We start from the raw sequence: 23272 nt of genomic DNA, 5'->3' as shown, positions 1-23272 counted from the left end.
ACCTGTATACTTGTGCTTGATCTGTGGCTATGTTGCTCTCCAAAATGAGCTAATTAATAAGAATGATAAAATCTAATGAACAACATTTACCCACACAATCCTTGTTTGTTTTGAATATAGATGGGGAGAACTAGCAGCACAACACAGAGAACACTTATCTTGTAAACAACAAACTAGTAATGACTCCCTTCTGAAAAAAAGGAAGTCATTACTAGTCATATCTAGGCATTGTATAGATAGCAGTCTTTAATACCTGGAATAGGGAAAGACAGAAAGGAATGCAGTTTATATCAGTCAAGACACAGATGGGAATTGAAATATCAAAAATGAAAATTTCATTGTAAAACACCACAGCTGTACTTACATGAAGAAAATGAATGCAAGAGTTGGAACTGTGCTATGAGTCTGTCAAAAAAGAAAGCCATAAGCCACTTGGGCTTTTTTTCTAAACATGTCCACTAATGAAACCCTCATTAGGCAATGCAAAGCTTGCAACATTGCTTGCTTCGCTTCAGGGTGAATACAAGTAAATAGCCACTTGCACATCCTCTAAACCCAAAAAACAAATGCACGGTATTCATAATGCTAAGGTAAGAGAATGTAAATAGTTGGTGATTATTTTCTCGCAGTAGAGCAGCAGTTTGAAAGGAAATGCACTGCTGACGGGCCCTAACTTGACCACAAGAACAAAAGCCAGTTTGTTCTCAGATCCTGCATTCTCTCAGGTTGTGTTCCACTTAACAGGTGCTCTATGCAGATTAGTCTTCCAGTCAGGTTTTCCAGGAAGAAAGAAAAAAGAATTTTTGGTTTGACAGGCAGCTGAGCATACTATTTCCTTTTATAATACCCCTGTTCAGGAGCAGTATGTACACACAAAATGAAAGATTAAGCACCTGGTTCTCTGTTCGGTTCTGTGACATGCTTCCTACGGAAGTTGTCAGGCTCCACGACTACAGAGAACTATCTTCAGCTCCTCTTAAGAGCTCTGTTAGCATAGGATTAGGAAACACTCTGGTTAGAAATGCTCTAGAAGATACTTAAAACAACCTTTTGAATAAGCCACTAACTAATATCCAAGGCATCTGCCAACTTTTTTAAGGCAAAGGCCAACGACAGATAGCATCAGTAATAGCTTACTAGTTGTTGCATTAAAATACTGATGATCATGCTATATTGCCTTCTGCAGAGCTTGTAGTGGTAGATCAATACCTTTGAAAGCAAGCTCTTCCAGATACGATGGCCACCTTCTGTATACACTAAACATATACATATTTAAAGCTCCCTTTGCTTTCTACAGTCATTTTCACAAAGTATTTCAATAATATATCTACCACGTAAGATTGTTCCCCACACACCTCAAACTGTAGCTGTAACACAAGCCTAGCAAAACAACACTCAAAGTTGTGTTTATTAGGTTCATCTTTCTTGGTAACTATTTGACATAACTTGTTTTAAGTTTTGGCACTTTCAATTTACCTTCATACTGTGTGATTAGCCCTGCAGCTGAAATATTACAGCTCCCCTGTATACTTAGCAGATCACCTTGTTATACGAAGTTCTGTAATCTTATGGACTCTTCCATATCATTTATTCTTTCAATGCCTCAATCTCTTCTTCACCTTTACAGCAAGTAATTTTCTCTTCCAGGGTTCTTCTGGTCTGAGAGTTCTCCAGTAACTTTAAAGGAAGATTTTCGTAACGCCTCTCAAGATGGATGCAGCAATATCAGATCACTGTGTTAAAGCTCTTCTAAACATCTCCACAAACACTGCAAAGGAACCGTACAAGTGGGATCCTAAGGGGATGGTTCCTGCTGTTGGTTTCACATACACTGTCTCTTCAATAAACTGGCCTGGTTTGCAGCTGCTGGTCATAAATTTCACTACACAGCTTATTTAGCAGAGGAGAAACAAGCATCTGCAAGGAAGTATAATGATTGTACTCAGCACATTCCTATCCAACAAGCGATGGCTAGGAAAACAAACTGGGGCTTTGCTTATAGATTGCCTGCCCAGTACATGGCCCACATCCCCAGTTTCTCTGCACTCCACCAGGGGTCACTAACACCACATTTCAGACGTTTCTCAGCAGGGTAAGCAACTTTATTCTTCTATCATAATAATTTCAAGTATTTACACACTGCACAGCCACTCTTTTACATAAACATATACTCACTGGTATATTCATGAACCACATCTGAATGGTTTTGCAAAGACTTGACATATTGTGGGGTTTCCAAACATGGGAAAAAAAAAAAAATAGCTGTAGTCTTATAAAAGACAGTTATTTGGAGGGCCTGTGAAAAAAAGTGTTCCCTCTAAGCTTAAGTTCTCCCCAGAGACCATTCACTAGCTTCAAAATATCCACATTTGGCATTAACTAAAGCTCTCTTGGTGATGGCAGACTTTAAGAATAAACATGTGCGAATAACATTTTCTCAAGAAATCTCACAGCATGAACAAGAAAAATGGAAAACTCTTTAGAGGAATTACTACATTTCTGAAATATTATTTATCTGAGAGGCTCACAACTCAATGCTAGTATACATATATAAAGCATATATATGTATATACATACAGGATCCAGGGACAGAGGAAATTAACTAGTATATGGTGCCTGCCCAGTAAGTATGTGGACTACTGCAAGCAACACTAGGTTCATCCATCAGCTTTCAGCCATGAGAACTTTAAATTCAGAGCACTGATAAGGAAGTTCAGCCACACAAAATAGGGAGAAGCCTGTCACCATCAGGTGAAACCACAGGAGCCACATTATCAGACATATCGTAAATCCACAAGTCTAACTCATCTGAAACAGCACCATCAGACAGCACAGACAGAACAAGCTGCCAATAGTCTAGTCTAAAATAAATTTTTACCTTCAGCCTTAACTCAGCTCCAACTACTTTCATCTCAAGTATTCCCAGAATAACACCTGTATGCAGTTACCCATCCATATAGGGAATTAATTAGTTTCTTTGAGAAGACTACTGCTGTCCTTACCAGTCAACAGTCCCTAACCTAGTCAGAAGAGTCTTCATAAAAACTAGCTTTCATTCCATGAATAAACTCCATCTCCCTCCTCCACCAAAGCAAAGACTAGCTCAAGTTAGCTTAACAAAGGCAAGTGCTATTTGAATCTTATTCAGATAGCACTTCTAACATATCAGTCCAGTTTCAGATGAACAGTTTTAAGAGTGAAATAAGCCCATCTTGAATCTGGGTTTATTGTAGCATGTATTAAAGCTTCCACTTCTTGCAGCAGATTAATGCACTAAGTAAAACGAACTTTCAGGCCACCAAATCATTATTCTCCTAGCTCCTCAGTAAAAGTAGTCAGAGCCTGCGGTCTCACTCCCTTCCTCCTTCTGAATGTATAGATGCAATTAGCACTAAGCAAGGGACAGAATTCAGGCTTGTGATTTCTCCAGTCCATCTTGGAGAATGACTTAACCCTCCACATCAGAGGCAGCTGCAATGTTTACATTACATGCTTACACAACTAGACCATTAGTACCTTTTAAAATAATCTTTCCACTGGTTCTATAAAGCTACGTAAGTCTCACTCCAACGCGTACCCTTTTCTTCTTTTGAAGCCCATGCCATGAAACTAGGAAATGTCAGACTTACAAAGAAGGCTCTGTAATTCATGTTATCCAAGATGGTCATCTGAGCTAATAGGAAGCACTTCACTCTCTCCCTTCAAAGAAGGGATGGCCATTTGTTTGAGGGACAGATTTCCATTCTTAATGGTTTTAACTACTGAACCCAGCAAATCACCGATGTCATTACAGGACAAGAGACATGCTGTCTCTAGAGTAAGAGAAATGATAGAAAACACCCACAAATCAATCCAATTTAAAAAAAATTTAAAAAAATTGTTAAACCAAGTAGTACTTAGAGGGAGCACTGAGTATTGTATGCACAGGTTTATATGTATAATACATAGTTACTCTGATACACACATAAATATTTAATACTTAAAAAATAAAGTGCATTCTATCAGGTCCCTATGCAGGGACATTATAAAACATTTCACCAACTGCAAAACAAATAGATACAAAGAATACTACATCAAACATACATGAAAACAGTTAACAGAATATGTACAATCTGGTGGGTGTCCTAAGACAAAACATCCATTCGTATACATGATATATACATATATACTCATCTTTACTCAATATATTATGACTATATATATTTCAAAACTTTGTCATAGACAAAAAACCCTACAAAAATGCAGCAAGAATCAAGCACACAAGTCCAAGACTGAGAAAGAATTTGCTACCCTTGCCCACACCACCACCTCCACTGCTGGGAAAGATATGCCAGTGCTCTCTTCTGGGGTGCAGTGCTTCCACATCCTGCAAGGCGCTACGAGCAGCAGCTGTGAAGTTAGCATCACCAGTGGTGAGTAGGTCAAATACACATGAGTAAAAATAGATGTCCTTCACCAGCATCTTCTCACGGCATTTGGTGGTGGCAGTTTCCAGTGTGTACACTGACTGGGGATGAGCAGCAGCACCCTGAGGGAGCAACTGCCCCATCACAGGCAGTGGTAAGTGGCCACTATCATCAATACGTTCACTTGAAGGACAACCATTCACACACAGCTGCAGATCCTGGCTCTCTTCGTACGCCATGACTAACTCTTGAGGCATGCGAATGGCCAATGTTAAGTAGTGCCCGAGCTGGCGTATATATACCGTGGTCCCAATGTACTTGGCGTGCATTTCGACGTATTTGCCACTGACTTTCTCCACAATTCGCAAGCTCTTGGTGTTCCCATCACCTCCACTTGTTGTACCATCAACAAAAGCTGCAGGCAAGTCATCAGTCACTGCTTGATATACTTTCTGATCTGTACAGTCTTGGTATGATTTAAAGATAATAGTTATCTGGGGGGAAGGGAAAAAAAAAAAAGCAAAGTTAGTGGAAAAAATCATCATTTCAATCCCCTTTCCATTTTGCAGCTGAATATATCTGCGACTGCCCACTGGCTCAGAGCTTGATAGTTGTCCCCAACTCATGCCTAAAGGAAAACAGTCTATACCCATGCCTAAAGCAGTATTTTACCAGATGGCAATTGTTAAATTTGTTCTTAGGTTGGCCTGGGAGCAAGACTATTAGCATGTGGCAACAGCCACAAGGTCAGGAAAGGAAAAGGTTTTATATTTAATTAAGCACCACAACTCCCTCCTGCCTGATGGTTTCTTAACACTTTGGAATGCATCCTGCAGTCACAGAGAAGTATAAGTGCCAAGTAATTCCCACAATGCTAGCCACCACAGCAAAACCAGAATGAGAGTGTGCGAAATCATGGAAAGGTACAAGAGAACTCAGCTTCCCCCACTCACAATATTCTCACCACTCCTCTTACAGTGACTGTATGACCCTTGTCAGGGTACCATATGCTTGTTGGATGTGTTGTCAGGATTAGCTGAGAGAGACTACTTTAAAAGCACTGATGTATTTAGTGCTTTATCAGCCATCAACACAACAGGCAGTGAGATGAGATGCATGACCAGGAAGAACAACTAGTCAAATAACTGCTTAGGGCTCGTGGATCCGCTAGTCCTAGGAACTGGGAGATTTGACACTTCCAGTCCACTGTCGCTACAAAATGAGCCCACAGACAAACAAGGCAAGACTGAAAGATACTCAAAGACATGCCTTTGAAGAGTGCCTTCCAACACAGAAGCCAGGAGCATAAAGCAATTACTCATTCTTTTAAGATTACAACTGCCCTTTTAAACCTTTACACTTATTCAAATAAGCCACAACAGAAAGAGTAGGTCCTCCACTCTTCCTTGAAGGGAATAATTAGGCTATTTGGCAGACCAAGTTTCGAGTGTCTAGTGGCTTTTCCTAAAATAAAAGTATAATGAGGAATCACATATAAATATTAGAAATGGATATGCTACTTCCTTTACAGTTTCAGAGGGGAGTGACTTCTTGAAAAGGTCAAAGGAAATTTTGTACCAGGAATAGGTATTTTAATCCTTGTTTTCATCACTGACTGATTAAATCAAAATTACTTACAGTCTATTATTTCAGCAGTCTGCTACAAGATTCAGAGTACTCCAAAACATATTAGAAGGCATTTTTAATCTAACATTACACTTTTTCCTTAAAATCTACTCTATAGCAACCTCACATTTTAATTTCAGTTAACCAGCACGCTTCTGCACAAAAGCTTTTGCTTTCTGCCTCTCTGAAGTAAGAGCTAGAGGTTAAATAAACAGCTGATTACAGACAATCTGAATAAAACCTCCACCCTCATTAGCCTCACCTCTCCATACCAGTTGTATGAGATAAAAGTCTTCCCTTCTGCCTCCTCCCACTGCAACAATTCCTCCTTTGGAGTACGGAGACATACCCTAAACAGTATTACAGTAGTTTTCAATGTTTGGTTTGTCCCAGTTGGTTGACACTCTGTACCTCTTTCTGTCTGTCACACACACAGACAATACTTGCCATTTTGATTTCATATGTTCCCACTGGTGCTGTCTGACTGGAATTTTCCTGACAGTTTTTCTTTGTGTTTATCAGTTATACAGCTAGCTTGAGACCATCTGTCGTCAAGCAATTTGCTAAAGTGATGTCTGTGTGCCACAGCTAAGCTTGAATGCCTATGCCCAAAATGCAGAAAATACACAGGTGCCCTTGTTGCTGTAAAGGCCACTCTATGCTTAGTGAAGTAAGCTCAGCAACCCACAGAAGAGAAACCTGAGATTTGTCAAGTGATTAGTATTTCTGCATATAATCCAGAGCCTCATGCAGTAAATCGGGTCTTATTTTATGTAACACAGTTTCAATGAAAGAGACTTCTATCTCAGCCTGCTCAGACAAAGCAGCATTCCTACTTCCTTGAGCACATTTGCATTGCTCTGCAAGGAAAGAATGATTTACATTTCAACAGAAGTAAAGCTCCAAGTCTGCTCAGCACCTGAACAAGTCTGGAGTCAAAAAGAGTTAATGGTTTTAATGAGACACAGAACTGGCTACTTGATAAAACAGTTAAGCAAGGCAACAGGCAAAATTTATCAGGAAGCAGCCACCGAACTATTCTGTCCAAAGCTCCCTCCTCTGCAAGAATGAAATGCATATAATTTCAGGGACAGAAAGGGAGAACAGGACCCTTCACCCTAATGCAAGATCAGCAATAACACTGCACACTGAATGAGGGCTGAACAACTATTAAGTGAATGAAGACCTCCACATAACTTGCAAGGATGCTCCAAACAGAGAATCAACGGAGACCAGTAAGACCTTCCAAGGACATATTCATATTTAAACACTGTGGCTCAAGACATAGGTTTGGATATTGTGTTTTCCGTCATGTGACATCCATCTAATCCATAGGCCACATCAGTAAAACCAGAGTTCTGTATGGTCCTTCCCTTATCACCCACTCCTACCTCAATCTCCCACCCTGGTACTGAGGGATACTCAAGAGCTTGTTGCAAAGATTGAAGCAAAATTCACTGCAAAGCTTTCTCTATTTAAGTTCTCCAGGTAACAGAAAGCATTAAATAGTGAAAAAGGTTATTTCAAACAAATTTAATGGGTTATACGTGTACATGTGCCTACAGTACTTTCTACAGTCTGGCTGGGTTGCAGTAACGCCCCCACAAAGCTGCTCATATGTCACTGTTTACGGAATAGAAACTAGCTGCCATTTCTAAACCTAGGACAGAAAAATCCAAATGCCAGAATCTTCAGATGAAGAAAGTTCTTTTGAAAGTATCAGTATCTGAGCCTTGTTTTCTGCAACATATAGAACTTAAGCTACTGCAATGAGGAACCCTAAAAGATGAAAATAAGGTTGTTCCAGTGACTTACCTGAAGATACAATATACAAACATCAGCTATACTAAGAGTACTAAAAACAAAAAAACCCACCCCACACATTCAATCTGCACTTGAAATACTTCATTTTGGGCTTCATCATCCCACTCCTACTGATGCCAGTAACTTCATCCTCACTGAGTGTACTGATCACAAAGATTACTTAAATCCCACTGCACATGCAAAGCCTTTCAAGGATGGTGTCACTGAGATGCCGAAGTGTAGAAGGCTTTCATGTATCTGTAGAAGGTGCCTGGCTTGTGTGCCTTACACAAAAGCAACACTTCAAACTCTCAGTTCTCGCACTAGTCTTCCCAAGTGCCGTAATGCAATTACAATGCTGTAGGTCTGCCTATATGTTGCTATTTTACTATATATTTCATAGAATCATTTAGGTTGGAAAAGACCCTTAAAATCATCAAGTCCAACTGTGAACCTAACACTACCAAGTCCAACACTAAACCATGTCCCTAAGCGCCACATCTACATGTCTTTTAAACACCTTCAGGAACGTTGACTCAACCACTTCCCTGGGCAGCCTGTTCCAATGCTTCATAACCCTTTTGGTGAAGAACTTTTTCCTCATATCCAACCTAAACCTCCCCTGGTGCAACTTGAGGCCATTTCCTCTCATCCTATCACTTGTTACTTGGGAAAAAGAGACCAACAACCACCTTGCTACAACCTCCTTTCAGGTAGTTGTAGAAAGTGATAAGGTCTCCCCTCAGCCTCATTTTCTCCAGACTAAACAACCCCAGTTCCCTCAGCCACGCCTCATGAAACTTGTTCTCTAGACCCTTCATCAGCTTTGTTGCTCTTCTTTGGACACGCTCCAGCATTTCAATGTCTTTCTTGCAGTGAGGGGTCCAAAACTGAACATAGTATTCGAGGTGCAGCCTCACCAGTGCTGAGTACAGGGGGATGATCACTTCCCTCGTCCTGCTGGCCACACTATTTCTGATACAAGCCAGGATGCTACTGGCCTTCTTGGCCACCTGGGCACACTGCTGGCTCATATTCAGCTGGCTGTTGACCAACACCCCCAGGTCCTTTTCTGATGGGCATCTTTCCAGCCACTCCTCTCCAAGCCTATAGCGTTGCATGGGGTTGTTATGACCCAAGTGCAGAACTTGGCACTTAGCCTTGCTGAATCTCATACAATTGGCCTCAGCCCATTGATCCAGCCTGTCCAGATCCCTCTGTAGAGCCTTTTTACCCTCAAGCAGATCAACACTCCCGCCCAACTTGGTGTCATCTGCAAACTTACTGAGGGTGCACTTGATCCCCTCGTCCTGAGCATCAATAAATATATTGAACAAAACTGAGCCCTGGGGAACACCACTTGTGACCGGCCACCAACTGGATATAACTCCGTTCACCACAACTCTTTGGGCCTGGCCATCCAGCCAATTTTTTTACCCAGCGAAGCATACACCCATTCAAGCCATGAGCAGCCAGTTTCTCCAGGAGAATGCTGTGGGAAACAGTGTCAAAGGCTTTACTAAAGTCCAGGTAAACAACATCCACAGCCTTTCCCTTGTCCACTAAGCAGGTCACCTTGTCATAGAAAGAGATCAGGCTAGTCAAACAGGACCTACCTTTCATAAACCCATGCTGACTGGATGTGATAACCTGGTTGACCTGTACGTGCCGTGTGATGGCACTCAAGATGATCTGCTCCATAACCCTGCCCGGCACTGAGATCAGACTGACAGGCCTGTAGTTTCCCAGATCCTCCTTCTGGCCTTTCTTGTAGATGGGCATCACATTTGCTACCCTCCAGTAAACTTGGACCTCTCCAGTTAGCCAGGACTTCTGATAAATTATTGAAAGTGGCTTGGTGAGCACTTCACCAGCTCCCTCAGTACCCCTGGGTGGATCTCATCCAGCCCCATAGACTTGTGTGTATCTAAGTGGCGCAGCAGGTCGCTAACCATTTCCCCTTGGATTATGAGGGCTTCGTTCTGCTCCGCATCCCTGCCTTCCAGCCCAGGGGGCTGGGTACCTGGAGAAAAATTGGCCTTTTCCTCAGCCTGTGCCACTATGTTTCCCTCCTGCATCCAATAAAGGATGGAGATGCTCCTTAGCCCTCCTTTTGTTGCTAATGTATTTATAGAAACACCTTTTATTGTGTTTTACTGCAGTAGCCAAATTAAGTTCTAGTCAGGCTTTGGGCCTTTTAATTTTCTTCCTGCATAGCCTCATGACATCCTTGTAATGCTCCTGAGTTGCCTGCCCCTTCTTCCAAAGGTCATAAACCCTCTTGGTTTTTCCCCTGAGTTCCAGCCAAAGCTCTCTGTTCAGCCAGGCCAGTCTTCTTCCCCGACGGCTCATCTTTCAGCACACGTGGACAGCCTGCTTGTGTGCCTTTAAGATTTCCTTCTTGAAGAATGTCCAGCCTTCCTGGACTCCTTTGCCCTTCAGGACTGCCTCCCAAGGGACTCTGTCAACCAGGCCCCTAAACAGCCCAAAATCTGCCCTCCAGAAGTCCAAGGGAGCACTTCTGCTAACCACTCTCCTTACTTCTCTGAGAATCAAAACCCCAGTCATTTCATGATCGCTATGCCCAAGACTGCCTCCAACCATCATATCACCCACAACTCCTCTGTTCGCAAACAACAGGTCCAAGTGGGGCACCTTCCCTAGCTGGCTCACTCACCAGCTGTGTCAGGAATTTATCTTCCACACACTCCAGGAACATCCTAGACTGCTTTCCCTCTGCTATATTGCATTTCCAGCAGACATCTGATAAGTTGAAGTCCCCCATGAGAACAAGGGCTAGCAATCGTGGGACTTCTCCCATCTGCTTCTAGAAGATTTCATCTGCCTCTTCATCCTGGTTGGGTGGTCTATAACAGACTCAGACCATGATATCTGCGTTGTTGGCCTTTCCCCTGATTCCTACCCATAAACAGTTGACACTTTCATCACCATCATCAAGCTCTAGACAGTCAAAACACTCTCTAACATACAGAGCTATGCCACCACCTCTCCTTCCCTGCTTATCCCTTCTGAAGAACTTATACCCATGCATTGCAGCACTCCAGTTGTGTGAGTCATCCCACCATGTTTCCGCAACTGCAACTACATCATAGTTTTCCAGCTGCACAATGGCTTCCAACTCCTCCTGTTTGTTACCCATGCTGCATGCATTGTTATAGATGCACTTCAGTTGGGCTATTGATCCTGCCACCTTTTTCTGGGGAGAGGTCCTAATTCCTATGTGACTGTTCTCAGGTCCTTCCGTGGTTTCTAACACATCAATAACCCTTGCATCTTTGCTGCTGCATGGATCTCCATCTCCATCCCCTACCCCCACTGAGATGGCTAAAGTGCTGCATGCATTAGTATAGAGAGATTTCAAATGTGCTGCAGTGTACTTAGCACATTGTGAAGCAGACTGAAGGACCTTGCTAGCACACCGTCCCCCAAACACTGGCATGCCCCCCCAGGCTTATCACTAATGAGCCTGGTTTTACCCCTTTCCCCCTCCAAATCTAGTTTAGAGCTCTTTCAATGAGCCCTGCTAACTCTTGTGCAAAGGTCCCTTCCCCACTTTGAAAAAGGTGTACCCTATCTGTCACCAGCAGGCCTGGTGTCATGTAGACTGACCCGTGATCAAAAAACCTAAAATTCTGTCAGTAACACCAGTCATGGAGCCTGGGTCTTCCTGTTTCCATTGATCATCTGGGTCTTCCTGTTTCTTCCAACACCATTCCCTGCAACTGAAAGAATAGAGGAAAAAACTATTTGTGCTCCTGATCCCTTAACCAGTCACCCCAAGACCCTAAAGTCTCTCTTGATTGCCCTTGGGCTTCTTATTGCAATTTTGTTGCTGCCTACATGATAAAGCAATAACGGATAATAATCCGAGGGCCATATGAGGGTAGGAAGTTTTCACATCTTTAACCCAGCCTAGCCCGCCCACAACAAGAGGACACAAATCCAACTCCTTTGTCTAGAAATGCAATTTCAGGGACTCAAGTCTTCTACACCTGCTACAGGCAAAATTCCTGAGGGAAGAGTTCAGACAAAACCTGCCTAAGAATTAGACTTCATCCAGATGTTACAAAACACAGATATGAGGTACCACATACAAGAAGGTGACACTACTTACTGAACAGGCAGTGACTCTGGAAAAATCTGAAGGTTGTTGTTTTGTTTGGGGTTTTTTTTTATTTAACATAGAAGGACAGAAGGTTCCTGTCCTTCTATGGACAGATTTTGATTTTGCCTAGTTTTTCTCATAATTTTATGGTAATAGTCCCCAAGTCCATTCTCCTTCCTTACAGTTCATCGGTAGATAACTACATAGCATACATAACATTTCTAAAAGGGTCTTGCAATGCCATCCAAAAGCTTTTAGAGTTCATACACACATACGGGAAAATTTAAACTTGAATGCATTAAATAACCTTCCAATCACCAACTGAAAATGTCACAGCTTTCCAGAGGCCTGCAACAGGTGTGAAGCATGTGAGTATCTCAGAAACCAAGCATTTACTCATTGAAAAATGGCCTATGCCAAAAGGTGGAAGTAGACAGATTTAATAAGGGAAAATCATAAGGACTCATTGTAAAATTTCGATTCAATAGCCTAATTTCAACAGGCTAGTTCCTTTTTATATGCATAGCAGGTCTTTTGGGATGAAACAAAACTGAAAGGTCTGTTACAAATACTAATGACTGCTCAGTCCGTCAGACAACACTAGGCATCATCCAAAGCAGGATTTCTTCACATTTCTTTCCATATACCCATGGTTTTGTGGTGCACTATTTGCTGAAGTCAAGATAGTTCAAGGACACTGCAAGAGGTGTACGTGCAAAAGACACTTTGCTTCTTCAATGCATATTGGGGGTGAGGAGGGCAAACTGTCTGGGGAAGATTTAGGGACTGCCTCAGTGATGCTGCTGGAGCCAACTTCTTGGAAGCAAGAACTGCTGGCAGTGTTACAAAACTAAATACAGATATCCCTCTTCAGCCTGCTGTACTTCAGCCTGCTTCTGTGGTACAGAAGCACCACAAGACATTTTATCATGACACATTCCTATTTCATGTCATGGGAAGGGAAGGCATGTGGATTCCATGCACAACAGAGAACTAAAGAGAAAGTCAACCTGAAAACAAGACAGTTCAGCATTAGATGATTTCCAAAAGGAAAGCCAGGATTACTCAGGAAAGCATTTCTTGAATGCAGTTAAGCAAGAAGCTCACTGTTCATAAATCACTCTAGAAATCAATCTACTATTGATCAATTTCAAAACTACCCAGAACTTGACCATAGTTAAGCATCCTTAAGCAATGGGAACAGTAGCTAAAACATTCTACCTCCTTTTCTCAGATGGACAACCCAAGAAGAAATGTTCTCCCCTTACCCCCCACATTGGGACTATAAAGCTTATATGGCAACAAACAGGAAAGTAAAGCCTGTTTAAGTGCACAACATTAACTCTCATTGCCGTGTCTAAGAAAAAAATGCCACTTATAATCATTAATTTATTCTCTGACCTACTGCCCCCAAGAGACCCCCAGAGGCTTTAAAGACATTCACATAAATGCTGCTGAGTGAGTTTGTATGCATCTCTCCAAAGGCAGGCATTGAAGGCACTGAATTGTCTGTAATAGTTGTCCAGCAGCCCCACAAATGTCACAGACAGGAAAACAGTTTAATGCCTGACAAACTGTCATAGCTTATCCTACAAAACCACATCTAGTAACGCCAGGCCGACGGAACACCAGGAAGCAGCATTGTTTATCTTTACACCAGTGAAGCTCAGTAAGTTTGCAAATGGGGAGTGTTGATCTGCCAGAGGGCAGAAAGGCTCTACAGAGGGATCTGGACAGGCTGGATCAATGGGCTGAGGCCAATTGTATGAGATTCAGCAAGGCTAAGTGCCAAGTTCTGCACTTGGGTCACAACAACCCCATGCAATGCTACAGGCCTGGGGAGGAGTAGCTGGAAAGCTGCTTGGCAGAAAAGGACCTGGGGGTGTTGGTCAACAGCCAGCTGAATATGAGCCAGCAGTGTGCCCAGGTGGCCAAGAAGGCCAATAGCATCCTGGCTTGTATCAGAAAAAGTGTGGCCAGCAGGACTAGGGGAGTGATCATCCCCCTGTACTCGGCGCTGGTGAGGCTGCACCTTGAATCCTGTGTTCAGTTTTGGGCCCCTCAGTACAAGACAGACATTGAAATGCTGGAGCGTGTCTAAAGAGCAACAAAGCTGGTGAAGGGTCTAGAAAACAAGTTTTATGAGGTGCAGCTGAGGGAACTGGGGTTGTTTAGTCTGGAGAAAATGAGGCTGAGGGGAGATCTTATTGCTCTCTACAACTACCTGAAAGGAGGTTGTAGAGAGGTGGGTGTTGGTCTCTTCTCCCAAGTAACAAGTGATAGGATGAGAGGAAACGGCCTCAAGTTGCACCAGGGGAGGTTTAGATTGGATATGAGGAAAAAGTTCTTCACCAAAAGGGTTATGAAGCATTGGAACAGGCTGCCCAGGGAAGTGGTTGAGTCACCATCCCAGGGGTATTCAGAAGATGCGTAGATATGGTACCTGGGGACATGGTTTAGTGGGACCTGGCAGTGTTAGGTTAACGGCTGGACTTGATGGTCTTAAACGACTTTTCCAACCTAAATGATTCTATCATTCTATGATGTCCTCCAACAAAACTGTAGTATATACTACTTCTGAGCAATAAAGCCAAATTAATCTTTATCTTAGGCAGGATGTCCATAAAGATGAAAAAAACAATCACCTGTAATCAGTTATCTGATGCTCCTACTTATAAGAACTGGAAGACAAATGTTTTAATATTACTTAAAGGAGATTAAGTACAATGTGTTCAGTCTGCAACAACTTCCTGCAAAAATAGAAACCGTGCTACAAAAGACATATTTAAGTATTTTTGACTCTGGGAGAAAGAACACTTATACCCAGTGTTCCCCTAGCCTCCTAATACCACCAATTCCCAGGTTCAAAGCTTTATGCCCAGTAAGTCCACTACAGTAAAAGCTCTGTGGTTTTTTCCTTCTCTCTCCTTCCATTCACTCTCTTACCCTCAAGCTATCCACTACGGAACACCTGGATCCGAAAAACTCCATTTCCAATTGCTGCAAACAAGAAGGAAAGTTTTCCATAGGCAAGTCCAAGCATTTCTGCCTCATTTACTTCAGGGACAACTACACTAGTGATACCCAGAACACCTGTCACAGCAATGAAAGCCAATAAAGACTTTGTACCCCTCCAAATAAAGCACACAAATAATAAAAAAACCCCCACCTTCTATTTAATGCATTCTACAATACCCTTCCTACCTGCTCCCTCTACAGCCCCTTGTAATAGCCATTTATCCTCAGGAAATCCCCAAACAGCTCCCAAGACAGGGGGGCTCTTTATGTGTAGCTGGAGAAATCAGACATAAAGATGCCAGTGACCTACCCAAAACTCATACAGGAAGTCTGTCAAAAAGAAAAAGAAAGGAGAGATTGAACTCAGTTTCTCAGCTACTTGGTGATGAACCTTCATTCTCCATCTGAAAGGCCCTAGGATCCTAGGCCAAGGGGCATAAGCACATTAGACAAGCTCAAAAAAACTAGAGTTTCAAGTTTCAGCTAGACCACAGAATGTACAGTAGCTTTGTTCGCTGTGAAGAAACAGATGTTGTTACCATGGGCATCACAAATATGCAAAACACCTACAAACAAATTGCCAAGAGCATTTTGTGAATAAATACACAACTCCCACAAGAGGACATACCCTTCCAATTAAGGAATTAAAGGAAGTGTTTTCCTGCTTTTCATACTTTCCTGACAGATATGCAGTATGGGGGGGTGGGGGAAGAACATACTTTTATTCTTCACATTCTTTTTTAAAATCTCCTCCTGGCATTCTCTTGTCCTTTATGAACTTACTGGATAGCCCTCAGACTGCTGGGGTTACTCAAGTCTCAGAGGTTTTGGAGAGCGAAGACAACTTACTTTACAGATAATGCTCCCTTAATTGCTAATTCCCTTAAAGCTTGGTACACCAGAAAGGTATGATAAATTTGAAGGTAATAACTACCTACAAGGCCAAGTGATGGTATGCCCCTTTCAAAAGTACACTGCATATGGGGTGAAGATTCAATATTCTGTTCCTATAGCTTCTTAAATCACTTCCCCTAAAAAAGTGTATTCAGGACAAACTAAATTTTCTACTCCTTTTGTCTTTGCTTTCATTAGGTCTGCTTTAGAGTGGATTAAGTAGGCTAGTTAGCAATTTAGTATTTGCTTTGGCTTCTGCACAATTTAAGTTCAGCATAAACCTTTATTATTTCCCATTAAACATCTATCTCAAATATCTGCAATGAAAAATAAGCAAGACTAACAATGGATGATGTTCCAGAAACTTTTCTTACAAAGAAGGTAGAAGACCTATTTGCATGCTCTCAGCTAGGGAAAAAACACTACGTAGATAAAAGTCACTGAACTTCTCTTGGTAGCTCTTTAAAGGTACCTTAACCTATCCTGTGGCCAAAATTAGGAAAGTACACCCAGCAGCAGACAGTCCACCACCACAACCAAAATGGAACACTTGCAGAGAAAAATATTAGAGGAATGAAACTAGCAGTGGCAGTGTAGTTTAACAAGCCTTTTCTGTATCTTTTACAGCAGCCTGCACTATAAAGAAATAAAGGAGTCAAGAGGATACATTAGAGATATTAAAACTTATCTTGCTAAGTTACTTGTACATTCATTTCCTACAAACAGGTGTGCTGATAAGTTTGACTACCTGCCATAGAAAGAAAAAAGTCAAGGACTGTACAACATGTAGTAAATATTAGCGTTAGAGACATTTCTAATATCCTAAACCATACATCTTATTTCATTTAATTGCTTCTGCACATATAGCCGTACTTGTGCAATAGCAGGGATGTTAAACCACTATTATAAAAGAGAAAAATGTATTACCACTTTTTCCAGAATGACAAGTCAAAGAAAAACACAAAAACATTGCGAATAAATAAAGAAAGAAGGTATGCCCTTTAAAACATGTACTTTCCCCCAGTACGTACAGACATTTATCTCCTGAACTTCTCTTGTTTATCTGTTTGAGAAAATATCTTCCAGCATAACATGCTACCATAGTCAATCATTTTCACAATGTGGCTAAAGTGTAAGATAAGATCGCTTATCTACTACCATCACACCCACACAATTTGTACACAAGATGACTCTCAACTTTTTCCTTCAGTACTACCAGGAACAAGGAAATAAAGGACATTCTGCAAGACTTAAGCAAAACTGAGGATAAAAGCTTACTGCAGATTATGAAATGCAGCTTTTTATTGTACCTATTTAAGAGTCTTTAAAAAAAGCCACTGGACCAGATTTCAAGGGACCTAAGTCTCTTTTGCAAAGTTTACTCAGGTTAGCCTCATCCCCTCATTTTATACTCCTTCAGAACTCATTCATGATGCAGACTGTTCTTGGAACAGGAACAAGTTAAGAAAAGGTGATTCTGAATTTCAGTGATGTATCAGTCCATCTGGCTTCTGGCAAATGCAAAAATTTGCCTCACTCATACAAGCACTGACATTAGAAAGTACCTCAGAAACCAGGGCGAATGCAATAGCAAGACTGATTTTCTCTTACTAATATTACTGCACAGTCATCTCCATGGAGGGTGTGCAGGCTCTAACCTGTGACCAGCATGCCCTGCTCCTGACCCGGTAATAAAAAAAACTACTTAGAGCTTAACAGAACTGTGAAAATTCTCCAATATTGACAGTCTTGAAACTGCGTACACTTAGCCTGACATACCTTGACAATACAAGAGCTACACTACCACAGTTAAAAAAGGCCATTTCACTCCAAAAAGGGAACAAGAGATGTGACAGCATCAGCTTCAAATGTATGTCCAAGTAATTTATTTTACTGATAGAAAGATACCCCCAAAAGTTCAGAGCATTTTTCATCCCTGGCTCTGGAGGTAAATCTAAGGACATCTCAGCAGGCTCATGCTTTATTCCTCCTTGTTTTCTTTCTACAGACACACTTGCTATCTGCCTTCAACAGAAAGAGACAAATACTTTTCTTAAGGTAAAGAAATGGCATAAGCTATCAATACTAGTGCATGTCTTCCTTCTCTAGCCACCTCAAGTGGCTGAGAGCAGAGCAATCTTAAGTCTCACCTGTCTGAACAGGGACTTACACTCTTAGTAGAATTTTCAGGATGCTGCTTCTTTAGTAAAGCCAGGGTACTAAGACCTTCTGACAACCATTTAGCATCAGTGTAACTTTTTTGCTACCTCCTCTCAATTCTCCACAGTTCCCCTTCTTGCCTCTGCTCTGAACCCTCAGTGTCTTGGTAACTCATTTGTTCTGCCACTCTGTCAATATTTTTTGTTTTCTACTGTACAGTAGAAAGGCTATAGGCTATACAATTTAGAGAATTAATGAAAAGCAGAGACTTACACTCTTTCCTTGCTCCTTGCCTAGAATTTCTACCTAGTGCAGAGGTAGTCACAGATGCCGCAATGTGGTAACTGTTTTAAAGCGTTATATTTAGTATCTTTAAAGGCTTATGTGGTGATATGTACAGGGTTTTCTTGTGGTGGGAGGAGCAGAAGGAAGAAAAGGACCTGTTTTAAGTTTTGTTTGATTCTCAGAAAAGAAGAGGCTAACATTTTTACTTTCTTAGACTACCTCATGGAAGATTCTCAAGCGCCTACACTTCTTAACTGTTATGGGCTAAGCGACTTACTCTACTGTCTTGGCCTTGTACTTCTGTATGCCTCCACAGTGCTTAAGAACAATCCATACCTTATTTGTAGCAGTAGCACTGGATCCTGGGACCACAGGCACATTGGTCACTTGCACTGATAAGTAGTTATTGTCCATGAGGGGCCAAGCACCTTCCACTTTGCATGTCTGGAAGTGATCCTTAAAAGTCCTCAGATGAGGATCACCAAACAAGCCACAAAATAGGTAAGTAGGAGGAGGAGTCTTCTCCCCTCCCTGATGTTCTCTGGGTTCTGTGTGGCCACTGTAATTGCAGGGATCATGGGTCACTTCAGGGTTGGTGGAGGATGTGGGTCCATCTTTGGAACAGTTTCTCTGGCTCATGAGGTCGCTGATCCCAAGCACTGCAGAATGGTAGACTAAGTTTCCACGGCATACTTTGGAATTGCGATAGGTACAGGCAGAGTACGCTCGCAGGGCCTTGCAGAACTCCAAATCAAAGCCCTCAAGAGCCGAATTTAGATGTGAAGTTAAGGATACAAAATCGGTGGTGCACTTCTGGATTCGACAAGGTGTTTGCAGCTGGCAGTCACCTAAGCACAAAACAGATGGCACAGAGAAATCAAGCAAACCTCTTAGATTGCAATACGCCATTCCACACCATAGGTACTGTAGAAAACAACTTCAGGACAACTTACAGTGCTCATCCATTGGGGAAACATTATATAATATAGAGAAAGGGGTTGGGAGGCAGAAAGATAGCAATACAGACCATCTCAAAGGCTGAGATGACCCATGCATGACTTAATCCATTACTTGATATTGTCTAGATAGAAATTAAGAGCACTAACTCGTGCCAAGCATGAGCCCAGCATTTCTTTCTAGATATCAAGGTGATGATGCCATTCTGAGCATAGGTTAATCACTTCGTAAGCAAGTCTCTCCATTTAGTCTTTCAGTCTTTCTTTCTCCAATTAGTCTTTTCAGTCTTTCAATAACTTTACAGAAGTTACTGAACTTTTAAACAGAATCCTGTCCCTCAGAAGGGTGTGGTAAAGGCAGCAAGCGATATACGTTTAGAAAAAACAGACTGAATGAAGCAGAAATCAAAGCTTCTCTTCTAGAAAGCAGGGTGGGGGAAAGGAGGGTAGGGAAGTGGGCACTGCCATAGCTAAAGCTTCACTGCTTGCTTTCTGGGACTAATGAGTGAGAAAACCGACAGCTGCCTGAAGTGCAAGCTGCCAGCTAAGGAATCCATACACTGCAATAGCAGTAACTCTTGCAGTGTAATTCAATAATAAGAGAAGGGGCAATGAAACCCTCTCCCCACGAAAACCTGAAGTACTTATCAGATGTACACAACAGGTACACTGTTCAGTTTACATGAACAAACCAGTTAGACCTTATCTGGTTCACCTGATTTCCACAAAGAAAGCATAATTACCACCCCAGCAAGCAAACTGGAGTTTTACAGCCCCCTCCTCCGCAGCGCATGCTGTCATGATCTGAAATCCTTCCAGATTCTCATGGCAGTTAACAACGGTCTTCTGCAGTAACTTTTACACAAGAACTCATGAGAAGCAGAAACAAAATGAACAAGACTGCACACTGCACTAAAGGAAACAGAGCCACACATTCCACAGGGATTAAAACTAGGAGGACCCCAGTCAAAGTAGAGATCAGGTTCCCTCCCATCCAAAGAGCTGAAAACAGAAAATGGACCTTCATAAAGAATACATGCAAGACTTCATGCAATAGCTGTCTAAGCATCCAGAGCTATCTACTAAAAACATGCTGTGCTTATTTGTTCCTTTCATGAACTATAAAACTCAGCTGTGCATACACTAATCTGTAATTTCAAACTGCCATGAAGCAGATTTTGAACACCACAAAAATGCTTACAAAGATACATGGAAGTGTGAAAAAAAGGGAAAATACAATATACATTACAGATACTCTTCTCTCTCCCCACAAAACCCTCTTTACAACATTTAGACTTGTTTTGTGTGACCTCACACTAAAATAGGCATGGGTCTAGTCTGATTTTAACAGCCTAATTAAAATGTTCCTAAACTCCTGAGACATGAAGAGTGGAAAATGGACTGAATAGTAATGTAGCACTTTCCATTTTTAAACACAGTTGTTTTCTTCAATTCACACAGGGATGAGAGGATATTAGCAATTTCTTTGCTTGCCCCCTAGCTGACCCTCCTGTGAGTCAGTACTCACATAACTTACTCTGAATACCCAAGCCATGAATTTATAAGGGTAGCATGTTTTGCCAGTGATGGGTAGCTAACGCAAATCTCCTGTCAAAATCCCAACACAACACAGAGTAGAAGGAGGAAGTCTCTAACCTACAGCCAAGCGTGACCATGAACTGTATGAGTAAGCAGTTTAAGTTTCTCACATGATCTTTGTGCAAGTGATATGTAACTTTGCAAACGAACAGAAAAAAACCCCAATCCTGTGTTTTCAGATATACAAACAAAAAAGACCTATGCCAAGCAAAATGAAACAGGCAACGTCAGTTCAGAGCCTGAATTTCAAAGCACCAAAACTTTTCTTATATTTCCCTTTAGTTATGATTTGCGATAATATTTTAATCACATACAAATCAGTCTAACTAAGCAAGTCAGTCAAGTTATCAAATAACCTAATAAATCTGTCCTTCCACACTCTGCAACTTTACAAAATCTGCTTGCTGCTTTCAGTGGATTCTTGGTACAGGGAGGGGTGAAGGAACAGCAATTTGACTAAAATCGGATGACCTCTCCCTACAACTCACTTCACTAAAACTATAAATATACAAAAGCGCTCAAGCTAGAGAATTTTCACAGAACTACAACTGCTCAAATCACTTCTGAGTTGAAAACACAGAACACTTTAGCAGGCATCCGCAGTGTGTGGGATACCTTCCATCTTCTCCCCAGTTTCCAATCCGCCAAGCAAACGCTGGCTCTACCTGAAGCAAAAAGAAACAGCAGTTCCCCGCGTCTGCAGGCAGGCAGCCGCACAGCCCGGTGCTTCCCGGCTTCGCCCCCATCACTTCCAGCACTACATCAGCCTTCTCAACGGCAGGCTCCGGCCCCGCCCCGCGCAGCTCCTGCACGCTGCCCACGCAGGGGGGAGGGCGCGCCCAAGCAGACACCGCTCGCAAGCCCGCACCGGCCCGCGCCGCCCGAGCGCGTAACACCCTCCCCCCGCTCCGGTCCCGCCGTGACCAGGCCGGGGCTACGGCTGCACTGCCCCGCGGCGGCGGTCCCCGCCGAGCTCCGGCCCCATGCGCTGTGGCACCCCTCGGGTCCCGGCCCGCCCCAGTACCTGAGCTCAGCAGCAGCCCCAGGGCGACGAGGAGGCCGAAGACGGCGAGCGGCGGCCGGCGCGGCGGCTCAGCCCTGTCGGCGCGGGAAGGCGCAGCTCTCCCCATGCCCGTCCATGCAGGTCCCCGGGCTGGCGGCGGGACGGGGCCGCGGCATGAGGCGGCAGGCAAGCAACCGCCTCCTCGCTGCTTCCTCCTCCTCCTTTTCCTTCAGCGGCGCGGCGACGAGCGGAAGCCGCCAGGCCACAGCGGGACGGGCGCGGGGCGGCGCGGCATGGCGACAGGAGGAGACGAACACAAAGGGAAGGAGCCGGTGAACCGGGAAAGGAGGAAGGGAAGGCGGGCGGGCGTTGGCGGCCCGCAGACCCGAGCAGACTGCAGGCCCCGCTCTGCCGAGCGCACTGCGCCCGCCCCGCCCGGCCCACCACCTCTCATTGGCTGTTCGGCCTGTCCGACAAGCCCCACGACGTGCGTCGGCGCGGCCCCGCCCCCCAGGCCGGGGCTGATTCGAGTGGGAGTCGTGTCCCCAGCTCCCCCGCCCCCTCGCGTCTTGCCTCCTGCCTGCGGGGCGCTGCGCAAAAAGCCCCTCCTCCGTCCCACCGGACGCGGCCCCGCCTGCCTGCGTCGGCCCCACGGCTCACGTCACTCGGCCGCGCGCTGCCAATCGCGGTGGCGGCCCCGGGCGGCCCCCAGTGATCCCCGCGGCGGTGATTGGCTGCGCCGGCACACACGCGGCAGGAGGGTCCGCAGTGCCACGCGCCGCCGCCAGGGGTCGCGCGCGGCCTGGCTAGGCCCGGCCGGGTGCGGGTACGCCGCCAGGGCACGGCAGGTAGCACCGCAGCCGGAGCGGCGCAGGGAGCTCCGCCAGGCGGGGGTGAAGCCTCCTGTAGGCGGGCCCGTCCCGGCACAAGCCATATCCGCGGCTTTTTCATAGCAGCCAGAGGGTTCGCACCCCCCCTCGTCCCCGACAGGGCTCCAAGCACACCCGTGGGAAAAATAGCGAAATTAAACGGACGCGTCAGTGCAAGAAGATTCCATAAGAAGATTTGCCAAATGTCAGTGCAAGAAGATTCCACTAGATTTTGAATTAGCTGTGGTTTACTTTCCAGAAGGCAGGTGTGACGCCTGAGCCGCTCCCCCATGGGCAGCGTCTCCAGTCCCAGGAGGCAGCAGCACGGGCGGCTCCTTCCGGGCCGTCTGGGAGCAGCAGGACGCACTGTGTTCCTGTGTGCCCGCCCACGGGGAGGGCAGAAGTCCCAGCACTACGCCCGTGGTAACTAGCCCATGCCGCACCGGGTACTTACAGCTTGACTCCAGTGCGCTGCCTGGCTCACTGGGGTCAAGGCTACACCGTGCTCTCTCACTGGACGGTACGGG

At 43.9% G+C, this 23272-nt stretch overlaps 1 protein-coding gene across 1 annotated transcript; it reads right to left on the bottom strand.

Annotated features, from left to right (window-relative positions):
* Positions 1-2092: 2092 nt before the first annotated feature.
* Positions 2093-22324, bottom strand: RGMB (repulsive guidance molecule BMP co-receptor b). The gene is made up of 3 exons (XM_072860125.1): positions 21898-22324; positions 18655-19166; positions 2093-4900 (listed from the first exon to the last, which is right to left on the bottom strand). The coding sequence occupies exons 1-3, from the start codon at positions 22001-22003 to the stop codon at positions 4232-4234; spliced, it is 1287 nt and encodes a 428-aa protein (XP_072716226.1). The 5' UTR covers positions 22004-22324; the 3' UTR covers positions 2093-4231.
* Between the last annotated feature and the right edge of the window lie 948 nt (positions 22325-23272).

This window comes from Ciconia boyciana, chromosome 4, assembly GCF_034638445.1.
Source record: "Ciconia boyciana chromosome 4, ASM3463844v1, whole genome shotgun sequence".
Taxonomy (NCBI): domain Eukaryota; kingdom Metazoa; phylum Chordata; class Aves; order Ciconiiformes; family Ciconiidae; genus Ciconia; species Ciconia boyciana.
Note: the sequence above shows the minus strand (reverse complement) of the source record. Positions and strands in the feature narration are given on the sequence as shown.